Below are 20010 nucleotides of genomic sequence, written 5' to 3'. Positions count from 1 at the left end.
CTTTTCCAGATGACAACGGCCTCAGCCCTGTCTGGGCTCCAACGCAGGAGAAGGTGACATTTGAAATTTATGATCCAAATCTTGCGTTCCTCCGCTTTGTCGTCTATGAGGAGGACATGTTCAGTGACCCCAACTTCCTGGCTCATGCCACATACCCCATTAAAGGGATCAAGTCAGGTAAGGACCGTTAGCAAAGATGCTCAGTGTGGGGGAGCCGAGTTCTTTGGTGTGTGCTGCAGACTGTAAAAAGAGCATGCCAGCATCTTTCCTGGTTCAGGCTAAGCCACAACAAAGCCGATCAGGTGGGCGTTAAGCATGGGGTGGGGAGAAAGGGGAGAAAGGCTGAGTCCTCTAAAGTTCATCACCAGTGAACAAAACATCAGCTAGTCCACCCTCAGCCTGGCACTGTCTGATTTCACTGTGAGGTGCTTCAGGCAGTTTGTCTTCATTAGCAGGTGAAGAGATATGTTCTTCCACCAGCCATGTGCACTGCTGGCCAGCATCCTAAGGACGAGGCCCCGAGCATCCACAGGGATGTCTCTTAAACATTCTGAATTTATCGTCTTCTACTAGACATGGCGGTTGACCTAATTCTTAGACTTCTTTTTGTGCTGAACACAATACAACCCCCCTCCTGCCCCACGAAAGCAGGGCATACCAGAACCCATATATCGGGGCATCTCTCAGCGCTCAGCAGAGAAGCTGCCTTTTGAGGTAGACGGTAATAAATGCAGTGAATAAGGGACGGTGGGGTGCTTGGTTCTGTATAGGACATCTATGTCACGCCCTCCCCAAAAGCTCAGGGATCATCAAGGAAGAGGGCACAGAAAGATTATAAGAGCTTCAGATGTCTGTAGCTACAACCACAAGACTGGTACAAGATCAAGACAACCCAAATCACAGTGCAGATGGGGGAAGGGCTCATGAAGTCCCTCTCCTCGACGAGCTGTTGGCAACAGATGGCTGCTGGGAGAGAGGGAGTCCCTTCTTCTTCAGGGATTCAGCCCCGGACAGGTTACTCAGCTCCAGTAGATGGTCCTCACTTGTGTGTTAAGTGCTCTCAGTGGGTTTAGAAAAAGAGCACATGAAGTGGGGAGGGGAAAATGGTAGGGAGGAACTAGGGTGGATTTGATCAAAGCACACACACACACACACACACACACACACACACACACACACACTCTCTCTCTCTCTCTCTCTCTCTCTCACACACACACACACACACACATACACACACACAAAATTCTCAAACAATAAAAAATATGGAAAAAAAAACCCTAAACAAACCCAAACCTGCAGTATTGAATTTTTCCATTGCGGCTAAGATGGTGTCTTCCCAGGCCTGGCAGTTCTCTGAAGGTAGCCATCCTTAGGTGATATGGTTTCTCTCAGTTCCTTCCTCCCTGGATTTCCCACGTGATCTAACACACAGGCTAGCTACATGGCAAATTTCTTTTTTCTTTATCCACAGCATTGCTGATTCATGAGACAGACATCATAGATCTTTCTGGATCCCCCAGGAGGTCACTGTTCCCTTGTTTCCCAGAGTAGTCATTTTTCAAGAGAAAGAAATTACTATCATTTTTGTCATTTATATCAAATGACTGTCTTTTGATGTTTGGAAGCCTGGGCTCTATTCAGTGCTGAACTGGGCCTTTTGGAAACTTGGACCACGCCACATTTTCTCTTATAAAGTCTCTCAGCTTCTCCAGCCATTTCTCCCACTCCTTGCTAGCCCCATCTCCAAGCAGCAGATGCATTGGGGGCTCCTGCTAGAAAATGTTAATTGATGGGTCCACCGGGGGATGCTCTGATTCAGCCCAGTGTGGAGCTCCAGAATCAGCCTGTGTTGTGTCCCGCCTCCCTAGGATCTGGGTGGTGCTGAGCAAAGGAGGCTGGGCCCCAGCTGCCAGTCTTACTATGGAGGACCCCAACATATGGAGTGAGAGTCTGGGGAAATGTTTAAAGCCTCATTTCTATTTAGCCATTTAGAAATAGCATTTGAGGACAAAATAATAATAGCAAACACCCTGTGATGGTTTAACATGCACTACAGATGACATTAAAGCCGGCATCAGAGCTGCTGGACTCTGTTTGGCTACGTCCTTTTTCAGACTAGCCCAGTAAACAGGGTTCTGTAATGCTGCTGCCTCCTCCTCCCGGCAAGAAGAGTAGCGTTGGGAGAATCTTTGCAGCTCTGGTATAATGCCCTCATGGCATTAAGGAGCTAGTGCCAGGTGGTTCCTGGACCGTCTTGCTCCTCCTCTGACCCTACCATCCTTTGAAAGATGGGGAGGTTACCTTTGGGATGAAGTCAGAGCTCACAGCACACTGCCTTTCCTTATTGGTAGGGAATCAGTTCCCCTAAGATGACTTAGGTTGGAGATTGATAAAAACCAACAAGGAAACATTAAGGTGGATTAATAATGGCAGCCTCCGCCCCTTTCTAACTAGGAGATAACCACAGCAGGGACATTCTCCCTTCTCTTGTCAGCTCTCAGCATATCTGTATTCATGAGAGGCAGGAAATAAAAGGAATAGTCCTTTTGTGCAGATGGCTTCCAGGGCCTTCTAAACTCGAAAATAAAATTTGCCCATTGTTAGCATGGCTGCACTTAAGCTTTCAAATGGGCTGGGCCCTGCTCAGGAGGGAACAGCATTTACTGCACTCATCTCCCTTCACTTCTTCTTCCTTAACCCTTCACAGGAAGTCTGGGAGGGTTTGCCTTCCTTTTTTTTTTTTTTTTTTTTTTTATTAAATCATTTTTACTTTTAAAGTCTGGGCACTTCAAGGCCTAGTGATGCGAACTAACTCATTTAAGGTCACAAGCTGGAATTTGCCCATTGTGTTTTCATCTCTGTGGACTGTCCTCAAGGGGCCTCTTATTTCAAGCGGGTACTTAAAGTCCCCCTCACACGGACCTTTCTTCATTTCCCTTCTCCATGTGAAATAAACAAGACTAAAAACAATACTATTTTCATGGTTGATGGAACAGAAAGACCTTGACTGTTGTTCACATGAGCGCTTCTCAGAGCTGGGCAGTAAGAAGAGGTATGAGGATTCAAGGACAGGGCCCACGCCTCCACTGTCAGCCAGTCCTGTCCTGTCTGTGGCTGGAGCCCACAGCTACCTGGCAATGGCCACCCCATAACAGCCCGAGGTCCTGTTTATTCTCCCAGTCCGTTAACAGTAAGATGTTCCAGGGCAGCCCATGAGATGCACAGAATCTGTGCCTTAACAGAGCTCACAAGGGATTAGAGTTCCAGAATCTGCACTTGCACCTACATCTTAACAGGAGTCACCAACTCCATTAAGCTGGACCAGGACTGGGCTAGACTGCAGACATTCTCTGATTATCAACCCAGACAGAAACCAGAGCAGTCACCACCTAAAATCTCATCACCCACCAAGTGGAAAAAGATCAGACAATTTCAGCACAGCAGTATTTAATGAACTCAAAATGTCCCGCAAATGCTACAGGGGGAAAAGTAGCCCAGGAGTTTTTATACCCACCCCAACTAGCATCTATCTCTGAACTCAAAGGACAGATCCATTTAAAATCTACAGTTAGTGAGCCTTTGTCACATGAGCACAAGAGAACAAAGTCAGCTAACCAAGACATTCTCAAAGAAATTCAGTAAAAAAGACAGGGGGAACTGAGCAATTTAACAATATGTTTGAAAACTTCATATATATATATACACATATATATGTATATATACATACATACATATATGTATATACATACATATATGTATATACATACATATATATATATATATATATATATATATATATATATATTTAATCAAAGACCAAACTAATACTGGGTGTTGACATACTGGTGTCTTCATGTTGCTTAGAATTACACACAACACATACACACACACACACACACACACACACACACACATAATTTTGAAAAAGGTGATAAAATATTGGATAGTGTGGATACTCCCTAAGAGAAAAGGGTCAACACATGGACGGAGGAAGGAAATGGGGGTTCTCTAATGTGTGCATTGCTTATTCTGGAGGCTCAGTAGATACCATGTAAATACAAAGCTCTCAGCTCTCAGGACAAAGGGTGACTAAGAAGGTTAAATGTGAGCTGCAAGGGGCTAGTCACTGGATCTGTGCTTTTTAAAAGAAACCCCAAACATCTGCTTAGAGAGCAAAGGCCATTCACAGTGTAGGCTAAGGGAGTCAGCATCCTGTGTTTTGTGTGGACTTTCACACAAGACAACCAACCAGCTGTTGAGATGGCTTGCTGTGAATGTTATTTCATGGGTGTGTGTGTGGGTGGATCAGCTTCAGTTCACCCTGCATCAATCCTAAATAAAAAGACACATTTCAATGTCTGTGGCACGTGGGTCCTTGTAAATAGGAAATGGGTTCTGGAGAGGGTGACCAATGCAGCCATGGACTGCCAAGGGACAGTAAGGTAGGAAATCAGTGAAGATAAAGCCCACTCCCTAGTCCCGTGTTTTGTAAAGGCCTGTGGGGAGGCAGTAGGTTGAGGATTCATTAGTGTTCTGACTCTTTTGACTTCATGAGTACTTAAGGAATTCAACCACAGTAATATCAACCTCTCTAATTTCAATGAGGGGTAATACGTAGATTTTTACTTCTTTCTAAAATTACATTTATTAATTGTGTGTCTGTATTTAATTATATTTCAATTCAAATTGTAAAATTTAAATAATAAAACATACATGGGAGTTGTTCCTCTCCTTCTTTCCTGGAGCCAGGCTGTCAGGCATGGTGGCGGGCACCCTTACCTACTGAGTCGTTTTGTCAGCCCGGTTTTGACTTCTTCTAAGTTGGCAGATGCTTTTTCATTTTACTACTAGCTCTATGTGGATGTGTTTGTCAAGAATGCTAGTCTCTCTCTATGACTAGCATTGAGGATGGGAACTTGGGCATCTGGATAGTAGGCCCCAGTGTGGCACACTGACTTCTCTACCCTCCAAATGGACATGCCATCTCCAGGTTATCACAAGAAAGCCAAGAGCTGATGATAATGACCTGCCATTGACTCTTCTCTTTGTGTTTCTGCTGCAGGGTTTAGAGCGGTCCCTCTGAAGAACGGATACAGTGAAGACATCGAGTTGGCTTCCCTCCTGGTCTTCTGTGAGATGCGGCCGGTCCTGGTGAGTGCAGGACACTCACAAGTTGGACCCGGGTGGGAATAGAGTAGAAATGCCAGGGACTGATAAGCTGAAACCCTCCCAGGGCCAGTCAAGGTCCTGAGCTTTTCCCCTCAGCATCCTTTCTCGAAGAGTGCTGTAGGATTCTGGAGCAGATTGTGTAGTCTGCAGGGGGAGGACCCCAGAAGAAGTGCCTCATAGTTGCCTGTCACCAACAGCGTGGGCAGATGATGGATGCTCTTCCAGAGCTCATCCTTTCTGGATGTGTTTCCCACCTGTTGGCCTTGGGTCATGGCTTCAAGGGTCTAAGAACGTTCAATGAAGTCATCCTGGTCTGTGTGGGGGAAGGATGGACCCCTGATTCCCGTGGGGGGTGATGACTCCATAACTCTCTGCACTAGGGGCCTTCATTCTAGTCCTTTTGTTTGCCAGCATCTTGAAGAGTCTTAGCTTCTCCTTTGACTGATTTGTTTGTGTGTTGTCGTCACTTTTATCACTGTGACCTAGTCCTGATGAGACACAATCCAAGGGAGGAGAGTTTGTCTGGCTCACAGTTTGAGGTCATACAGTCCCCTGTGGTGGGCAAGGCGCGCTGGCTGTGTGGTGGGAGGAGTTGGTGCACCTGCTTGCTCAGGAATAAGGAGGCAGAGACCAGATAGGAAGTGGGACTGAGCTAAAAATGTTAAGGCCCGCCATCAATGACCCACTTCCTCCACAGCTTCCCACCACCAGCTGGGGACCACATGTTTAAACATGTGAGTCTATGTGGGTCATTTGCATTCAAATCATGACACGCAGATGTGGCAGAAAGATTTTGGCCTCACTGAACAATACTAGAGAACATGATGAGGTTGTACCAGGCTCCCCATAGACGCTAACCCACACAGCAAGAATTTTCATTTATTTTTTCTTTCTTTTATTAAAAATAGATTTTTTAATACAATATATTCTGATCACAATTTCCCCTCCCTCAGCTCCTCTGAAGATTCTCCCTACCTTTTCTCCCATTGGAATCCACATCCTTTCTGTCTCTTGTTAGAAAACCAATAGGCATCTAAAGAATAATAGTTAAATAAAGTAAGATAAAACAAGAACAAACCAGAATAGGATGAAACAAGCAAAGAGACAGAAGGAAAAATGCCAAAGAAAGAGCATGACACACATGTGTAGAGACATACATGTTCACAGGCACAGGAATCCCCTAAAAACATAAAACTGGAAGCCACAATATCTCTATCTACCTACCTACCTATCTATCTATCTATCTATCTATCTATCTATCTATCTATCTATCTACCTACCTACCTACCTACCTACCTATCTATCATCTATCTGTCTATGAAAAGGACTTGTAAGGTTTAAAAAAAAAACACCCTGTCAAAACCTTATGAGACAGAGAACCTCCCAATAAAATGTTGAGTCCATCTTGTGTCAGCCATCTACGGTAGTGTATGGGACCCACCCTTAAGAGTGGTTTGTATCCCCAGTGAGACTCCATTGGAGAAAATTAATTTTTCATTTGTGGGTAGTTATCAGTTGGAGATGGATACTGGGGGCTTGGTTCCACTTCTCTCAGTGCTGGGACCCTATCTGGTGCAGACCCGTGCGGGCCCTATGCATGCTGCCACAGTCTCTGTGAGTTCATATGCGCACTGGTCCTGTTGCGTTTAGAAAGCCTTGTTTCCTTGGTGTCCTCTATCCTCTCTGGTTCTTACAATCTTTCCACCTCCTCTTCCACGGGGTTTCCTGATCCCTGAAGGGAGAGATTTGGTGATGGTGTCCCATTTAGGACCGAGCGTTCCAAGGTTGGCCAGCTGTGGCTCTCTGATATTTGTTCTCATCTACTGTAGGAGGAGGCTTCTCTGTTGACGGCAGAGCAAGACACTGATCTATGGGTATAGCAGAATGTCATCAGGGGTCGTTTTATGGCTACGTTCCTTCAGAAGAACAGTAGTATTTGGTTTTCCTCTAGGTCTGGCCTCCAGTTCTTGGCCACTTGAGCAGTGTTGGGGATGGGTTCCATCTCACTGAATGGGCCCTCACTCAAGTCCGACAGTGGTTGGTTGCTCCCACAAGCTTTGTCCCACTGCTGCACTAGCGCATCTTGCGGGCAGGCCATCACTGCAGACTGAAGACTTTGTAGCTGGGTTGGTGTTCACCTTTCTCCTTTGGTGTCCTGCAGAGTAACTTCAGGTACCGTGACCACTAGTCCACAGGAGTGAAGGCTCTAGGCAGGCACCAGCTCCACTTCTCCATGTTCAACGAGTTGTACGGTGTTATTTTCGGCAACAGGGCTTTACCATCAGTTTGTGGAGAGCAACCTCGGCATCAGCCTGGGTTGTTTGTAGGTTCCCATGGGGCCTCTTTGGCCAACACCCCAATTAGGTGTAACTCAGTAACCCATTCTTGGCAATGGAAGATTCATTTGGTGATGAGATGTCTAGATGGGCCTCCATCTCCCTCATTATTTATTATTTGGCTTTTTCATTTGGATTGCTTTTATACAGGTATATATATGGAAGCTTCCACTTTATTAGTTTACTATACAACCCCTTAAATGGCACTTAGTTTCAGTTGTCCTTCCCCATATTTCCTGTCACCCCCTTCCCTCCCCATCTCTGTTTGATCTTTCTGCTCCTGCCGTGTCACGCCCCCCTTCTCCATCCATCCATAACTATTTATTCTATTTCCCCTTCCTGGGAGATCCATATCTCCCCCTATTCCCTTATTCTATATGTAGCCTCTGTGGTTATATGGATTATAACTTGCTTATCAAAGACTTAATAGCTAACACCCACATATAAACAAATACAGACCATATTTATCTTTCTGAGTCTAGACCTCACTCAGGATGATTTTTTTCTAATTTCATCCATTTACCTGTCAATTTCCTTTTTTTTTTTTTTTTTTTTTTGGTTTTTTGAGACACGGTTTCTCTGTGTAGCCCTGGCTGTACTGGAACTCACTCTGTAGACCAGGCTGGCCTCGAACTCACAGAGATCCACCTGCCTTTGCCTCCCAGGTGCTGGGATTAAAGGTGTGAACCACCACTGCCCCATGATTTTATTTTTTTCAATGACTGAGTACTATTCCATTGTGTAAATGCACCACATTTTCTTTAACCATTCATCCACTGATGGACGTTTAGACTGTTTCCAATTTCTGTCTGTTATGAATAGAGCAGCAATGAACATGATTGAACAAGTAATGTTTTTGCAATGCCCGGCATATAAGTAATTCATTTTTCCGTGGTCCTTCATTCTTCTACCAAAAAACCAGAAAGCTTGAATTGAGCAAGGGACTTTTATAGCCACCCACACTTCCCTTTGGGTAACCTAAGTGAACCATGGCCATGGGCCCCAGTGTGCTGATGTATTATTGGTCTTGTTTTTGGACCCTTATTGTGTTTTCTGGTGGAGAATTGTTGCTTTGTGATGTTCTTTTGGTTGAAGGAATTCATGTTTTGGAAGTTTCTTGATTGTCAATTCCTGGAACATAGCCAAGAGCTCTCAAATGGGGTGGGAGGGGCAGGACTGGGGGATGCCTTTAGCAGCCATCATGGTGATCCAGGCAGTGAAAATTGCCGAATTTAAAGCTGGGCATGGTGGTTCACACCTTCAGCCCTTGGGAAACAGAGGCAGTCACATCTCTGTGAGTTCAAGGCCAGCCTTGTCTATATAGTTATAGAGTTCCAGGACAGCCAGGACTGAATAGGGAGACCTTGTCTCAATAAACAAACAAATACATAAGCAAATAAATAAATAAATCCATCCTGAACTTGACTTGTGGGTGAGAACACTTGGCTTCCTACTATGATTATTTCTCAAGTATTGATGAAACATCAAGGGGAAAGCAGACCACAAACAGGGAGAGTGAGGCAGAACAGAGAATGATAGACAGTAGGTGGCCAACGACCTCATTGGCCAAGGGCACCACCACTCTCTAGAACATAGAAGATAACCTCAGGATGAGGAAATTCTATCTGAAGGGGACAGATAACAGAACAGTTTCCATCTTGAAAAGAATTTTAAATCTTAAACTAAAAATTACCGTTTTCACTTGAATTAGATGAGGCCCCCTTCCAGCCAATTCTGTGTTCTTTCTGTGGTAGAAAGGCCCAGGCAGGAACATTTGTATAAGTTCCTTCCTGTACTGTGGCTGGGTGAGCAAAATGCTTACGACCTCATGGGTCTTAAACCTCTCTTCTTCATAATGGATTATGCACAAGCCAACTTATCATAAATAAGACCAAGATGCTTAATAAATTTATTAAAATAATTTTTGCATGATTATCAAAACTCCCATGAGGCTGGGGAAATGGATCAGCTGGTAAAGTGGCCACAGGTGCAAAGATCTGAGTTCTGATCCTCGACACCCACATAAAAGCCAGACATAGCGGGGCTAATCTGTAATGCCAGGGCAGGGGCCGAAGAGGAGAGGACTCCTGCGGCTTGGTGGCCAGGCTTGCCAATCAGTGAGATCCAGGTCTGTGAGAGGTCCTGACTCCAACAGTAAAGTGGAGTGAGACTGAGGAAGATACCCAACATTGACCTCTGGCCTCCACACACATGTGCATACGCAGCTGTATGCATATGTACACACATGCATGCACACACACAAACAAAACCCCTCAGTACAGATTATATATAGATGGAAAAGGAAAATCAGTATTGGTTTTATATGCTTCCCTCATTTCCTAGGGGTTCATTCAAACCAATCTAAACACTCACACACACACACACACACACACACACACACACACACACACACACTCCCCCACCCCGAACTTTGGCATGGTTCAGATTTGGCACCAGGATATTCTTTGTAGGATGTTCGGTAGCATTCATGCTTTTTGCCCACTAGATGCCAGCAGCACCTACTTCCTCACACGACAGCACAAACTCTCTCCAGGCATTGTCGCGCGTCCCTCAGGTGACCATATCCTTCTTTGAGAACCCACTGCTTGAAAATGAAATTCTAAGCACCTTTCTCTATTAGACCCTGCCATTAAGGAGATTGGCCATAAACTCAGTATTCCTCCAAGTCAGACGTTTCGAGGGAACCCATTTACCCCTCCAGCTCTCCGGCCTGTCTCCATGTAGGTTTCTCTCCACTTATGTCTGAATTATTCGCTTAGGCTCCATTCCCAGATGTGGAGTGAGTGGGACTGGATAATTTAGTAGGGCGGTAGAACTGCAAACCTAAGCCTTGAAAACAAGGAAGCTAGAGGAGGCTTTGCTGAGTCAGACTCCGTGTCCCACAGCCCACTGTCGGGTGTGGGCTTCTTTCCTCTGTTGCCTGGGGGAGCAGAAGCCATGATTGCCCCTCTGTGCCCATAAAGCCCACCTGCAGGCAGTTCACGGGAAAAGCAGGCAGTAAACACGACTGCAGAAGGCAGCAGGATAGCACTTTGCGAAGCTGTTGTAAACACCCCGGAACCTTTATAAATAAATTATTAGGGATCACGGACAGCGGAGAGAATGAGTATATTTGAAAGAAAATTGTGCTTAGCTGGCTTTGGTTTCCTTGATGAGGGGTGCCCGACGTGTCGGGGACCCCACTGATGAGTGAAGGGGATGAGGGTTGGGATAGAGGTTCTGAATGGATAGCCCCCTCTTGCAGGTCTGCTCTTTTCGAGGACGTGTCTGGGCGTGTGTACACTTCATCTCGGCTGCCGTCTCCTGAGCCTTTATTTAATTGCACATCTGTCACCTGGTTCTGTACCACCCCAGCTGCCAGTTGGCATTTCCATCCACGCCGGGATGAAGGCCGTTCAGAGGCGGTACAGGCCCCACGTGCAGTAGGCTGGGCTTCCTCGTTGATGTCTAGGGTCCAGCCTTGCTGGATGGGTCGCTATAACCGCTGGATGCAAGAGCCAGGCAGACTTTTCTGAACAAGGGATTGATCCATTGAGAGCCCTGATGAAAAAGTTTCCCTCAAGGTATTTGTTGAAACAGAGCTTAAAGTGTCAGAAATCTGTCAATCAATACTTCAGATCTCTTCCGCGGCAGCCATTTACACCCCACAATTACTTTACCAATCCTCAGTCGCTTACTGTGTTGGCCAGATATGGTTTTAAGGAGTATTTTAGCACTGTTTTATTCCTTGCTATATTTAATTTGGGGAGCAGGGTGAAAAAAAAGAGGGAAATAAAAAAAAAAATCCCACAAACAGCCTGTTAGTAGCTTGCCGGTTCCTTTGCCTTGTCTGTTTCTTCACGTGATATTTGTGAAGTTGGATTCACACGCGTGCCCCTTCACCCCTCTGCAGATGGCTTGAAGCGGCTCTTGTCTGATGTGTGATTTTCAAAGCCCCCGCTGCTTTGTTTCGTCAGCGAAGGTCCCTTAGTCACTCAGCCCCTCTCCTGCTGCCGGGTACTTCAGTTGTTGGCAGGGTTTTATTCTTTGTTGACTCTGTAAATAATGAAGGTCTTCCCATAACTTTTTCTGATTAAAAATATTCCCTATGGCTAGATATTTGGCGGTGGAATAATAGAGCAAAGAAAAAAAAAAGGTACTTAGTTTTCTTTGTAGAAGTGGTTCTCAACCTGTGTGTCGTGACCCCTTCGGGGGTCCAACGACCCTTTCACAGGAATTGCATATCAGATATCCTGCATATCAGATATTTACATAACAATTCATAAATAATAGCAAAATTACAGTTAGGAAGTAGCAATGAAAATAATCTTATGGTTGGGGCTGGGGGTGACCACAACATGAAGAACTCCCTTAAGGGCCATAGCATTAAGAAGGTTAAGAACCAGTGCTTTAGCGGGGAGTGTTTTCTGAAAGTCAGAAATGGGTTTTAGGTCAGCATGTTAAAGCCAGTCTTGACAGTGGAAGGGGGTCTCTGCCCAGATGACCCACATTTGGGAGATGCTGACCAGGACTGAGTGCGGACTCCTACATACACACACCTGACCATTATTGAGCAAGCAGGCTGGTGGTGCTTGGCAGGGATATTTGAGAAAACCAGCTTCCCCAGTAGCCTGGTTTGGGTTCAACTGTGTCTTGCTCTGGGTTGTGGGAGCAAGGGACAAGAGATAGATCTACAGGAAGGCCGCTTGTTAGCTTTCCGGCTGAAGGCACGGCCCAGCAGAAGTGCGCGTTCTTTGGAGAAAAGCTATGATACATTGGTGACTTTGAAAGTCATGTAAAACAACAGAGGAATAAAAATGCTAAAAGCTTCCTGTGAGGCTGGGAAAGGGCATGCGTATAAATCCGGAATTCCGGAGGACCAAGAGCCGAGCTGGTCTGGGAGTTTTTGAGCTTGAGAATGACTTTTCTGCTGATGTGGAGGGATCTGAAGACATAGATTAAGGCCCTCCTTGTGCCGGACTAGCTAGAGTTTGGTCATGTCAGCTCCAGAGAGAGCTACTGCTGTGCCTGCCTCCACAGATCCAATAACATGACATAGATACCCACCAGATGAAGCCCCAAGCTGCAGTGAACAAAACTGTTGCACACAATGAGAGGAGAGCACTGTGCAGCTGGAGAGGATGGTGAGCATTGAGCTCCTAGATGGAAGGCACAGGCGCTGTGGGGAGCTGCCTAGGGGAGCCCCGGAGAAGGACTCTGGAACTAGAAACAAAATGGGGCTCTGATCCCTTATATAATGAAAATTTCAATGTAAAGAAAGATACCTATGTTTCAGACAGAGTGGCTGAAATACCTCAGAATCCAGAACATCACCTAGAGATGGGAACTACTCAGGAAGTGACAGGCTGGGTCCCTTCATCAGGCGGCTAGCAGAGGGGACGTTTCTCTAGGTTCACTTGATTCAATGGGATGAACAGAAAATGGCAGATGGAGCCAAACAAAGTATATTGAACTCTGAGGATAAAGAACTAGGCGCCCAAACACACTAGAGTATGTATTAGGCAGAGTCTGGTATCCACCTTGTCCTCATTAGCACAGAAAACTGGAGGGCAGGAACATGCCACCTGCAGACTCGCGAGAAGCGTGAATGCGGTGCCTAAGTCACCCACCTGTAAAAGGCATGTGTGGGGCTGGGGAGATGGGTCCTTTGGTAAAGTGCCAGAGTCTGGATCTCAGTACCCTCGTAAAAGCCAGGCTATATGGAACACATCTGTAACCCCAATGCCTTCTGGAAAAAGCGGTACAACAGGCAGATCCTTGGAGCTCATTGGCCAGATAGACTGGTTAAGCTCCGGGTTTTGTGAGAAACCTTATCTCAAAAAAAAAAAAAAAAAAAAAGTGGCCAGGCATAGTGGTGCACACCTCTAATCTCAGCCTCAGGAGAGGCAGAGGCAGGGAGTTGTGTGAGTTCGAGGCTCAGTTCCCAGCCAGCCAGGGCTCCATAGTGAGATCCTGTCTCAAAAGTAAATCATTAAGGTGGAGAGGGTTAGAGAGGGACACCTGACATTGGCTGCTGCACACACACTCACAAACAAGAATTTTACCTAAAGGAAACCCCTAGGTAGTCCCGATATATAAATGGATCCTGGTAAAGTGCAGTGGTGGAAAAACCAGGGAAATCTGTGTGGAGTTACATTTTATGGGGCAAGGACACTGGGTTAGGCTTTGCGATGCAATCAAATAAGTATACATGAGACAAATAGGCCATAAAGAAAAATCTCTGTAATCGGAAACTACAATAATCAGCACAAAACCCAGGTAAAATAAGTGACCTAAAGGTTTTGCCTCTGATGGCTGAGTTGTAATTAGTCATCCCCTGAGTCATGGTTTGCCTGTGACACCATCAAGTTAGACAGATGTCGAGAATGCTTGATATTTGAAAACAAGAGCTCCCAGGGCTGGAGAGAGGGCTCAACAGTTAAGAGCTCTGGTTGCACTTGCAAGGGACCTGGGTTTGGTCCCTAGCACTCACAGGACAGCTCCCAACTGCCCGAAACTCCAGTTCCAGGGAATCCAAGATCCTCTCCTGACTTCCATGGGCACCAGACATGCACATAGCACACATGCATACACACAGGTAAAATATTCATACACATACAATGAAAATAAATCCTAAAAGAGAATATCCTAAATAAGAAGCAAAAAGTACTTGAAAATTACTAATGAAATGTATGCCACACCTATGCAGGCGAACCTTACTTTCTCATACGTTGTATATGTTGGGAATTTCAAAAAGTGAAGGCTTGAGGCAGTCCTGCATGGAGCCCTTTATGCAGCCTTTACTAAAAGCTCATGATAGCTCTGTGTGTCCCTGTTCCATCTGAATATATTTCAGTGTTTCCGACATGTGGTAGATTATTAGAACCACTGTGGAGACCTGTGATCTTTGATCTTGCTGTTGTGACTATTTGGGGGTGCTGCAGGCTGCTCCTTGGTGAGGTGCTGAACTGATAACTGTGTTATGTTCTGACTGCTTTATGGACTGGCCAAAATCCTTCTCTGATTCTCCTCTGGCCTCCTCATCCCCTGAGACACAATTAGGAGCACCAGCTAATAAAATATCCCAGTGACAGGAAGAGCCACACATCTGTCACTTTAAATCAAAAGCTAGAAATGGCTCAGCTTAGTGAGGAAGGCGTGCCATGAGTGGAGATGGCAGAAGCTAGGCCTTGCACATCAGTTAAGCTGTGTATGCAGGGGAAAGGCTCTTGGAAAAAAAGCTACTCTTATAAGCACAGATGAGACGCCTTATTTCAATATGGAGAAAGCTCCAGTGGTCTGTTAGAAGATCAAGGCAACCACAGCATTCACTTAACCAAACCCCTGACTCTCTGCAGTTCAGTGAAGGATGAGGGAGGCAAGAAAGCTACAGGAAAAAACAAAACAAAACAAAACAAAACCCAGTGACAGTGTTGGCAGGGGGCTCATAGGCGTGAGGAAAGAAGCCAGCTCCATGGCATCACAGCAGGAGACGGAGCAGAGGGTGCTGATGCAGAGGTTGAAGCCAGAGTCCCTGACTATGGATGAAGGAGGCTGTGTGGTACGGTCTCAGTGTAGGTGAAATAATCTCCTCTTGGAAGCGACGGCGGATTCTGTAGTTACAGAGAGATGTCAATGCCAAGCTTCAAAAGACAGTCTGCCTTTGACTAGGGGCTAATGTAGCTGGTGGCTATATGTGAAGCCCAGTTTACCATTCTAAAAATCCTAGGGCCCTGAGGATTATCCTAAATCTACTCCGCACTCTGAAGCCTGGGTGACAGCACACCCATTTATGACATGATTTACTGAAGCATTTAAGCCTGCCATTGAGACCTCCAAAGGAAAATCCCTTTTCCAAGTATTGCTGTGCATTGATGGTGTGTTGGTCACCCAAGGGCCTCGTGGAGATGGATGACAAGATTAATGTTTTCATGCCTGCCGATGCAACATGCTTTCTGCAGCCCGCATATCAAGGAGTGGTTTTGACTTTGAGGCTTACTATTTAGGAAATGCATTTCCTAAGCTGTAGCTGCTGTAGGTATTCTTTGCATGGAGAACTTTCTAGAAAGGCTTTGCCTGCCTTTCTTTCTTTCTTTCTTTCTTTCTTTCTTTCTTTCTTTCTTTCTTTCTTCCTTCCTTCCTTTCTTTCTTTCTTTCTTTTCTTTTCTTTTCTTTTCTTGGTTTTTTGAGACAGGGTTTCTCTGTGTAGTTTTAGTACCTGTCCTGGATCTCACTCTGTAGACCAGGCTGGCCTCGAACTCACAGAGATCTGCCTGGCTCTGCCTCCTGAGTGGTGGGATTAAAGGTGTGTGCCACCATGGCCGGCTGGCTTTGCCTTTCTAAAAGCCGTTTAGAACACTGATAATTCTTGGAAGGTCAAAACGGCAGTTTATGACAAGTTGATTCCTGTTCTCATGGACGGCTGGTAGAAGCAACTATAGATGGGCCTTGGTGGGAAGCAGAGCCAGAAGACTCGCCCTCAACAAACCACTGCAGCAGTGGTCCTCAACCTTCCTAGTGCTGCGACCCTTTAATATAGTTCCTCTTGTTGTGGTGACCCCAACCATTAAATTATTTTCATTGCTACTTCATAACTGTGATTTTGCTACTGTTATGAGTCATACTGTAAATATCTGTGTTTCCCGATGGTCTTAGGTGACCCCTGTGAAAGGGTTGTTCAACTCCCGAAGGGGTCATGACCCACAGTTTGGGAACTGCTGCACTTCAGTCATGCAATAACATTGGGATGGAAGAGTTGTATGTGGATGAACCAAGAAAGAGCGTCTCTGGTGAAGACGCTGTGTACATTAGTGAGACATCAGCAAATGAAAGTGTAGTCAGTGAAGCAGAGGTTGGGGTTGGCAGGAGAGACTAACTTTGACAGAGCTCTGCTGTGTATTGAAAGCACCCCTCACTTCTAACTAATAACAGAAGTGCAACATAAGACAACTAGAATTATGAATGTGTGTCTATGTGCATGTGAGAGCAGGTGCCTATGGGGGCTTGGAGAGGGTATTGGATCCTCTGAAGCCTGAGTTAGAGGTGGCTGCGAATTGCCAGACGTGAGTGTTTGGAACTGAACTCTGGTCCCTGAGAGATCAGCAATAATTCTTTTTTTTTTTTTTTTTTTTTTTTTTTCGAGACAGGGTTTCTCTGTGTAGCTTTGCGCCTTTCCTGGGACTCACTTGGTAGCCCAGGCTGGCCTCGAACTCACAGAGATCCGCCTGGCTCTGCCTCCCGAGTGCTGGGATTAAAGGCGTGTGCCACCACCGCCCGGCTACAGCAATAATTCTTAATGACTGGTGCTGTGGGATGGTCTGCATGTCAAATGTGTTGCTCTGATTGGTCAATAAATAAAACACTGATTGGCCAGTAGCCAGGCAGGAAGTATAGGTGGGACTAACAGAGAGGAGAATTGAGAGAACAGGAAGGTGGAGGAAATCACTGCCAGCCTCCGCCATGACAAGCAGCATGTGAAGGTGCTCATAAGCCACGAGCCACGTGGCAAGGTATAGATTTATAGAAATGGATTAATTTAAGATGTAAGAACTAGATAGCTAGAAGCCTGAGCCATTAGGCCAAACAGTTTAAATATTATAAGCGTCTGTGTGTTTATTTTATAAGTGGGCTGTCGGACTGCCAGGGCTTGGCGGGACCCGGAGAGAAAACTCTCCAGCTACAGACTGGCTCTTCCTTTCAGCTTCCACTCTGGTTTTGAGACAGTCTCTCATTGCCACGCAGCTCACTAATTAGGCTGGCTGGCCGTGAGCCCTGGGGATCTACCTGTCTCTGCCTCCCCAGAGCTGGTAATAAGTTTGCCCCACTCAGCTCAGGGTTTTTACATGGGTCCTGGGGCTCATCTTCATGCTCACAACCCAAGCACTTTATTGAGTGAGCATCTCTCCAGCCCTGCTTTGCCTTTTAAGTGCCTTGCACGATGTTAAATTGTCTGCTCCCTGCCACATCTGTCCTCACCTTGTGGCATCTTTTCTTCTTCAGTGTGAGCATATACCTGCAAAGACAACTGTGAAGTTAGGTCAAAAGCCAGAAGGCGATCTGACCAAGTGACAAGCAGGCTCAGCTCAGAGAGGCCCTTGTGTTTCAGGGTTTCCTAGTAAAGTGACTTTCAGAAGACCAAGGAAGGGCCTTAGCAGCTGCTAGCTTCTGCTGCTGGAGGAGACGAGGGTGAAGCAGAGGTTGGGGCCGACAGGAAGACTCCAGTTTCAGAAGGAAGCTGTGTAGCAACAGTTACCTTTGGTTAGATTAGGCCCTGGACTCTAGAAGCAGCCCCAGTTGGTTGCAAAACCTCTGCTCTCCGTTCTACGGGCACACATGTGAGACCCTAGATTGTTTTCTGTGCTGGCTTGGAAGATATCCCTCACGGAGCTGTTCTCTTCCCTCCCCCAGGAGTGTGAAGAGGAACTCTACTCCTCCTGTCGCCAACTGAGGAGGCGGCAGGAGGAGCTCAACAACCAGCTCTTCCTGTACGACACACACCAGAACCTGCGCGGAGCCAACCGCGATGCCCTGGTGAAGGAGTTCAACGTTAATGAGAACCAGCTGCAGCTGTACCAGGAGAAGTGCAACCGGAGGTAGGTGTAATCGGGTGTCATGGTCATCACCCCCGCCCCCTCCCCCACCCTGTGTGGGCAGTCCCGGAACTTCCAGCCGTGACCTCAGCACCTGGGGCTTCCTTTTATAATATCTTAAACCCCGGCTGCTTCCCTTACGTAGAACTGTTTTCTCCATGGATATTTCAGTCTAATACTGAGAGTAAAATGGTGAGCACCAGTTGTTTGCTTTGGCTGTGCTGGGGAAACCTGGAGCCTTACACAAGGCTAGGAAAGCACTCTACTATGAAGCTGCAGTGACTAACTTTTAAGTTGTCCTTATTGAGTGGTCAAGTGGTTCAGATCTGAGCAGAATTCTCCCCAGGGGAGGCTTCTGGTTGTGCCCTAGACGTGGGGTGAGTGGGAGAGGCAGCCAGTGGTGCCCACACATGCTCTGAGACCACGCATCAAATGAACTCATCTTCAAAGAACACTTCATGAGCTCCCCACCCAAGCTGTGTTCTCATCAGATCCTTGGAAGAGCTGCTACCACCTTATTTACCGAGGATGAAGCGGAGATTCCCCAGGGTGTGCTAGGAGCCCAGAAGCCTCCTTCCCTCAGCCACAAGTGACCTGCTAGGTAGGGTGGATGATACCCACTGATGGGATTCAATCTGTTTTATTTCAGGTTGAGAGAGAAGAGAGTCAGCAACAGCAGGTTCTACTCCTAGAAGCCGTGTGTGTGTGTGTGTGTGTGTGTGTGTGTGTGTGTGTGTGTATGTGTGTGTGTGTGTGTGTATGTGTGTGTGTATGTGTGTGTGTGTGTGTGTGCACGCTTGAGTGCACACTAGTGCATCTGGGTGTGGGAGAGCCTTACAATCACCCCCTAGGAAGAGACTCATCTGTGACATCCACTGTCCTCTCTCCGAGCCACTGTAGAGATGACGTTACTGAAGACCCCCCTATAGGCAGGAGGAGTTGGGACATTTCCTGCTGTTTTTCCACCTTGGACAACTTTCTTAACTTATACTCCTGATAGAGGATTCCCAAACTCTGCTCCTCATGTTTGCCCTCCCCTGTCCTCAGCCTCACTGAATAAAGACAACAGTTTCAAGCCATTAAGCTCTTTCTACCTGCTCTGTACAGCGAACAGGAATTCCTCTGTGGAATTCCTGCCAATGACCCAGGTAATTGACTTCCACAGAGGAGGAGCTGAGACATGGGGAACTAATTCATTAGATTCGGGAAAGAGTTTTAGCTAAGAGGCAAATGATCCTATAATTAAGGCCATTGGATTCCACAGGACCCTGCCTGGTCAGGGTCTCAGCTCAATGTGTATTAACGACCACCAGCATGGCAGCTGGCTAGACAGATCTGCTTGGGAATCTGCTCTTAGGTCAGTTTCTGTCTCATGGCTAGTGGTATTGGGGTGCCAGCTTCTTGCATGTCCTTGTTGTGCCTGTCCCTCTGAGTCTGGTGGGAGGCTGCTGCAAAGGTCCTCGGGCCATAGCCAACAGCATCATTGCTAGTTAAAGACAAAGCTGACAGGTTGGGTTATAGGAAACTTTCTCTGGTACATCAAGTGAAGGGTTGATGGTAGTGATGTCAGGATGTTACAGGGAACCTGCGGTCACTCCAGAGAGGCAGGCATACCCAGTGCACGGTCACCTGGGTGATGTCATTTCAGTACTTTATGGAGTTAACAAGGGTGTGTGTGTATGTGTGTGTGTTGCTGGGGTTGAACCCAGGCCCTTGTGCTATACCTGAGCTAAATCTCCAGCTTTATAAAGCTCTCAAAGGAGAAGGAGTGAGGCAGACAGTAAACAGCTTCTCATCGAGTGGAGAATTGACTTGAGAAAACAGGTGTAGCTGTGACCAGCTGGGAGCTGGGAGTGGGTGGAGGAGGGAGCCGACAGTAAGCCACTTCATGGCAGAATGGAACCTGGGGTCAAAGA

General features: G+C 46.4%; 1 protein-coding gene across 1 annotated transcript in view; it reads left to right on the top strand.

Annotated features, from left to right (window-relative positions):
* Plcg2 (phospholipase C gamma 2) overlaps positions 1-18840 on the top strand; it is a 141264-nt gene extending 122424 nt beyond the window's left edge. Inside the window, exons 30-33 of the mRNA XM_059262537.1 lie at positions 10-177; positions 5063-5151; positions 17913-18097; positions 18744-18840. Of these exons, the coding sequence (XP_059118520.1) occupies positions 10-177; positions 5063-5151; positions 17913-18097; positions 18744-18786 (485 nt within the window). The 3' untranslated portion in view covers positions 18787-18840. The remainder of the gene's footprint in view (positions 1-9; positions 178-5062; positions 5152-17912; positions 18098-18743) is intronic.
* The last annotated feature ends 1170 nt before the right edge of the window (positions 18841-20010 follow it).

This window comes from Peromyscus eremicus, chromosome 5, assembly GCF_949786415.1.
Source record: "Peromyscus eremicus chromosome 5, PerEre_H2_v1, whole genome shotgun sequence".
In the NCBI taxonomy this organism is placed as follows: domain Eukaryota; kingdom Metazoa; phylum Chordata; class Mammalia; order Rodentia; family Cricetidae; genus Peromyscus; species Peromyscus eremicus.
Note: the sequence above shows the minus strand (reverse complement) of the source record. Positions and strands in the feature narration are given on the sequence as shown.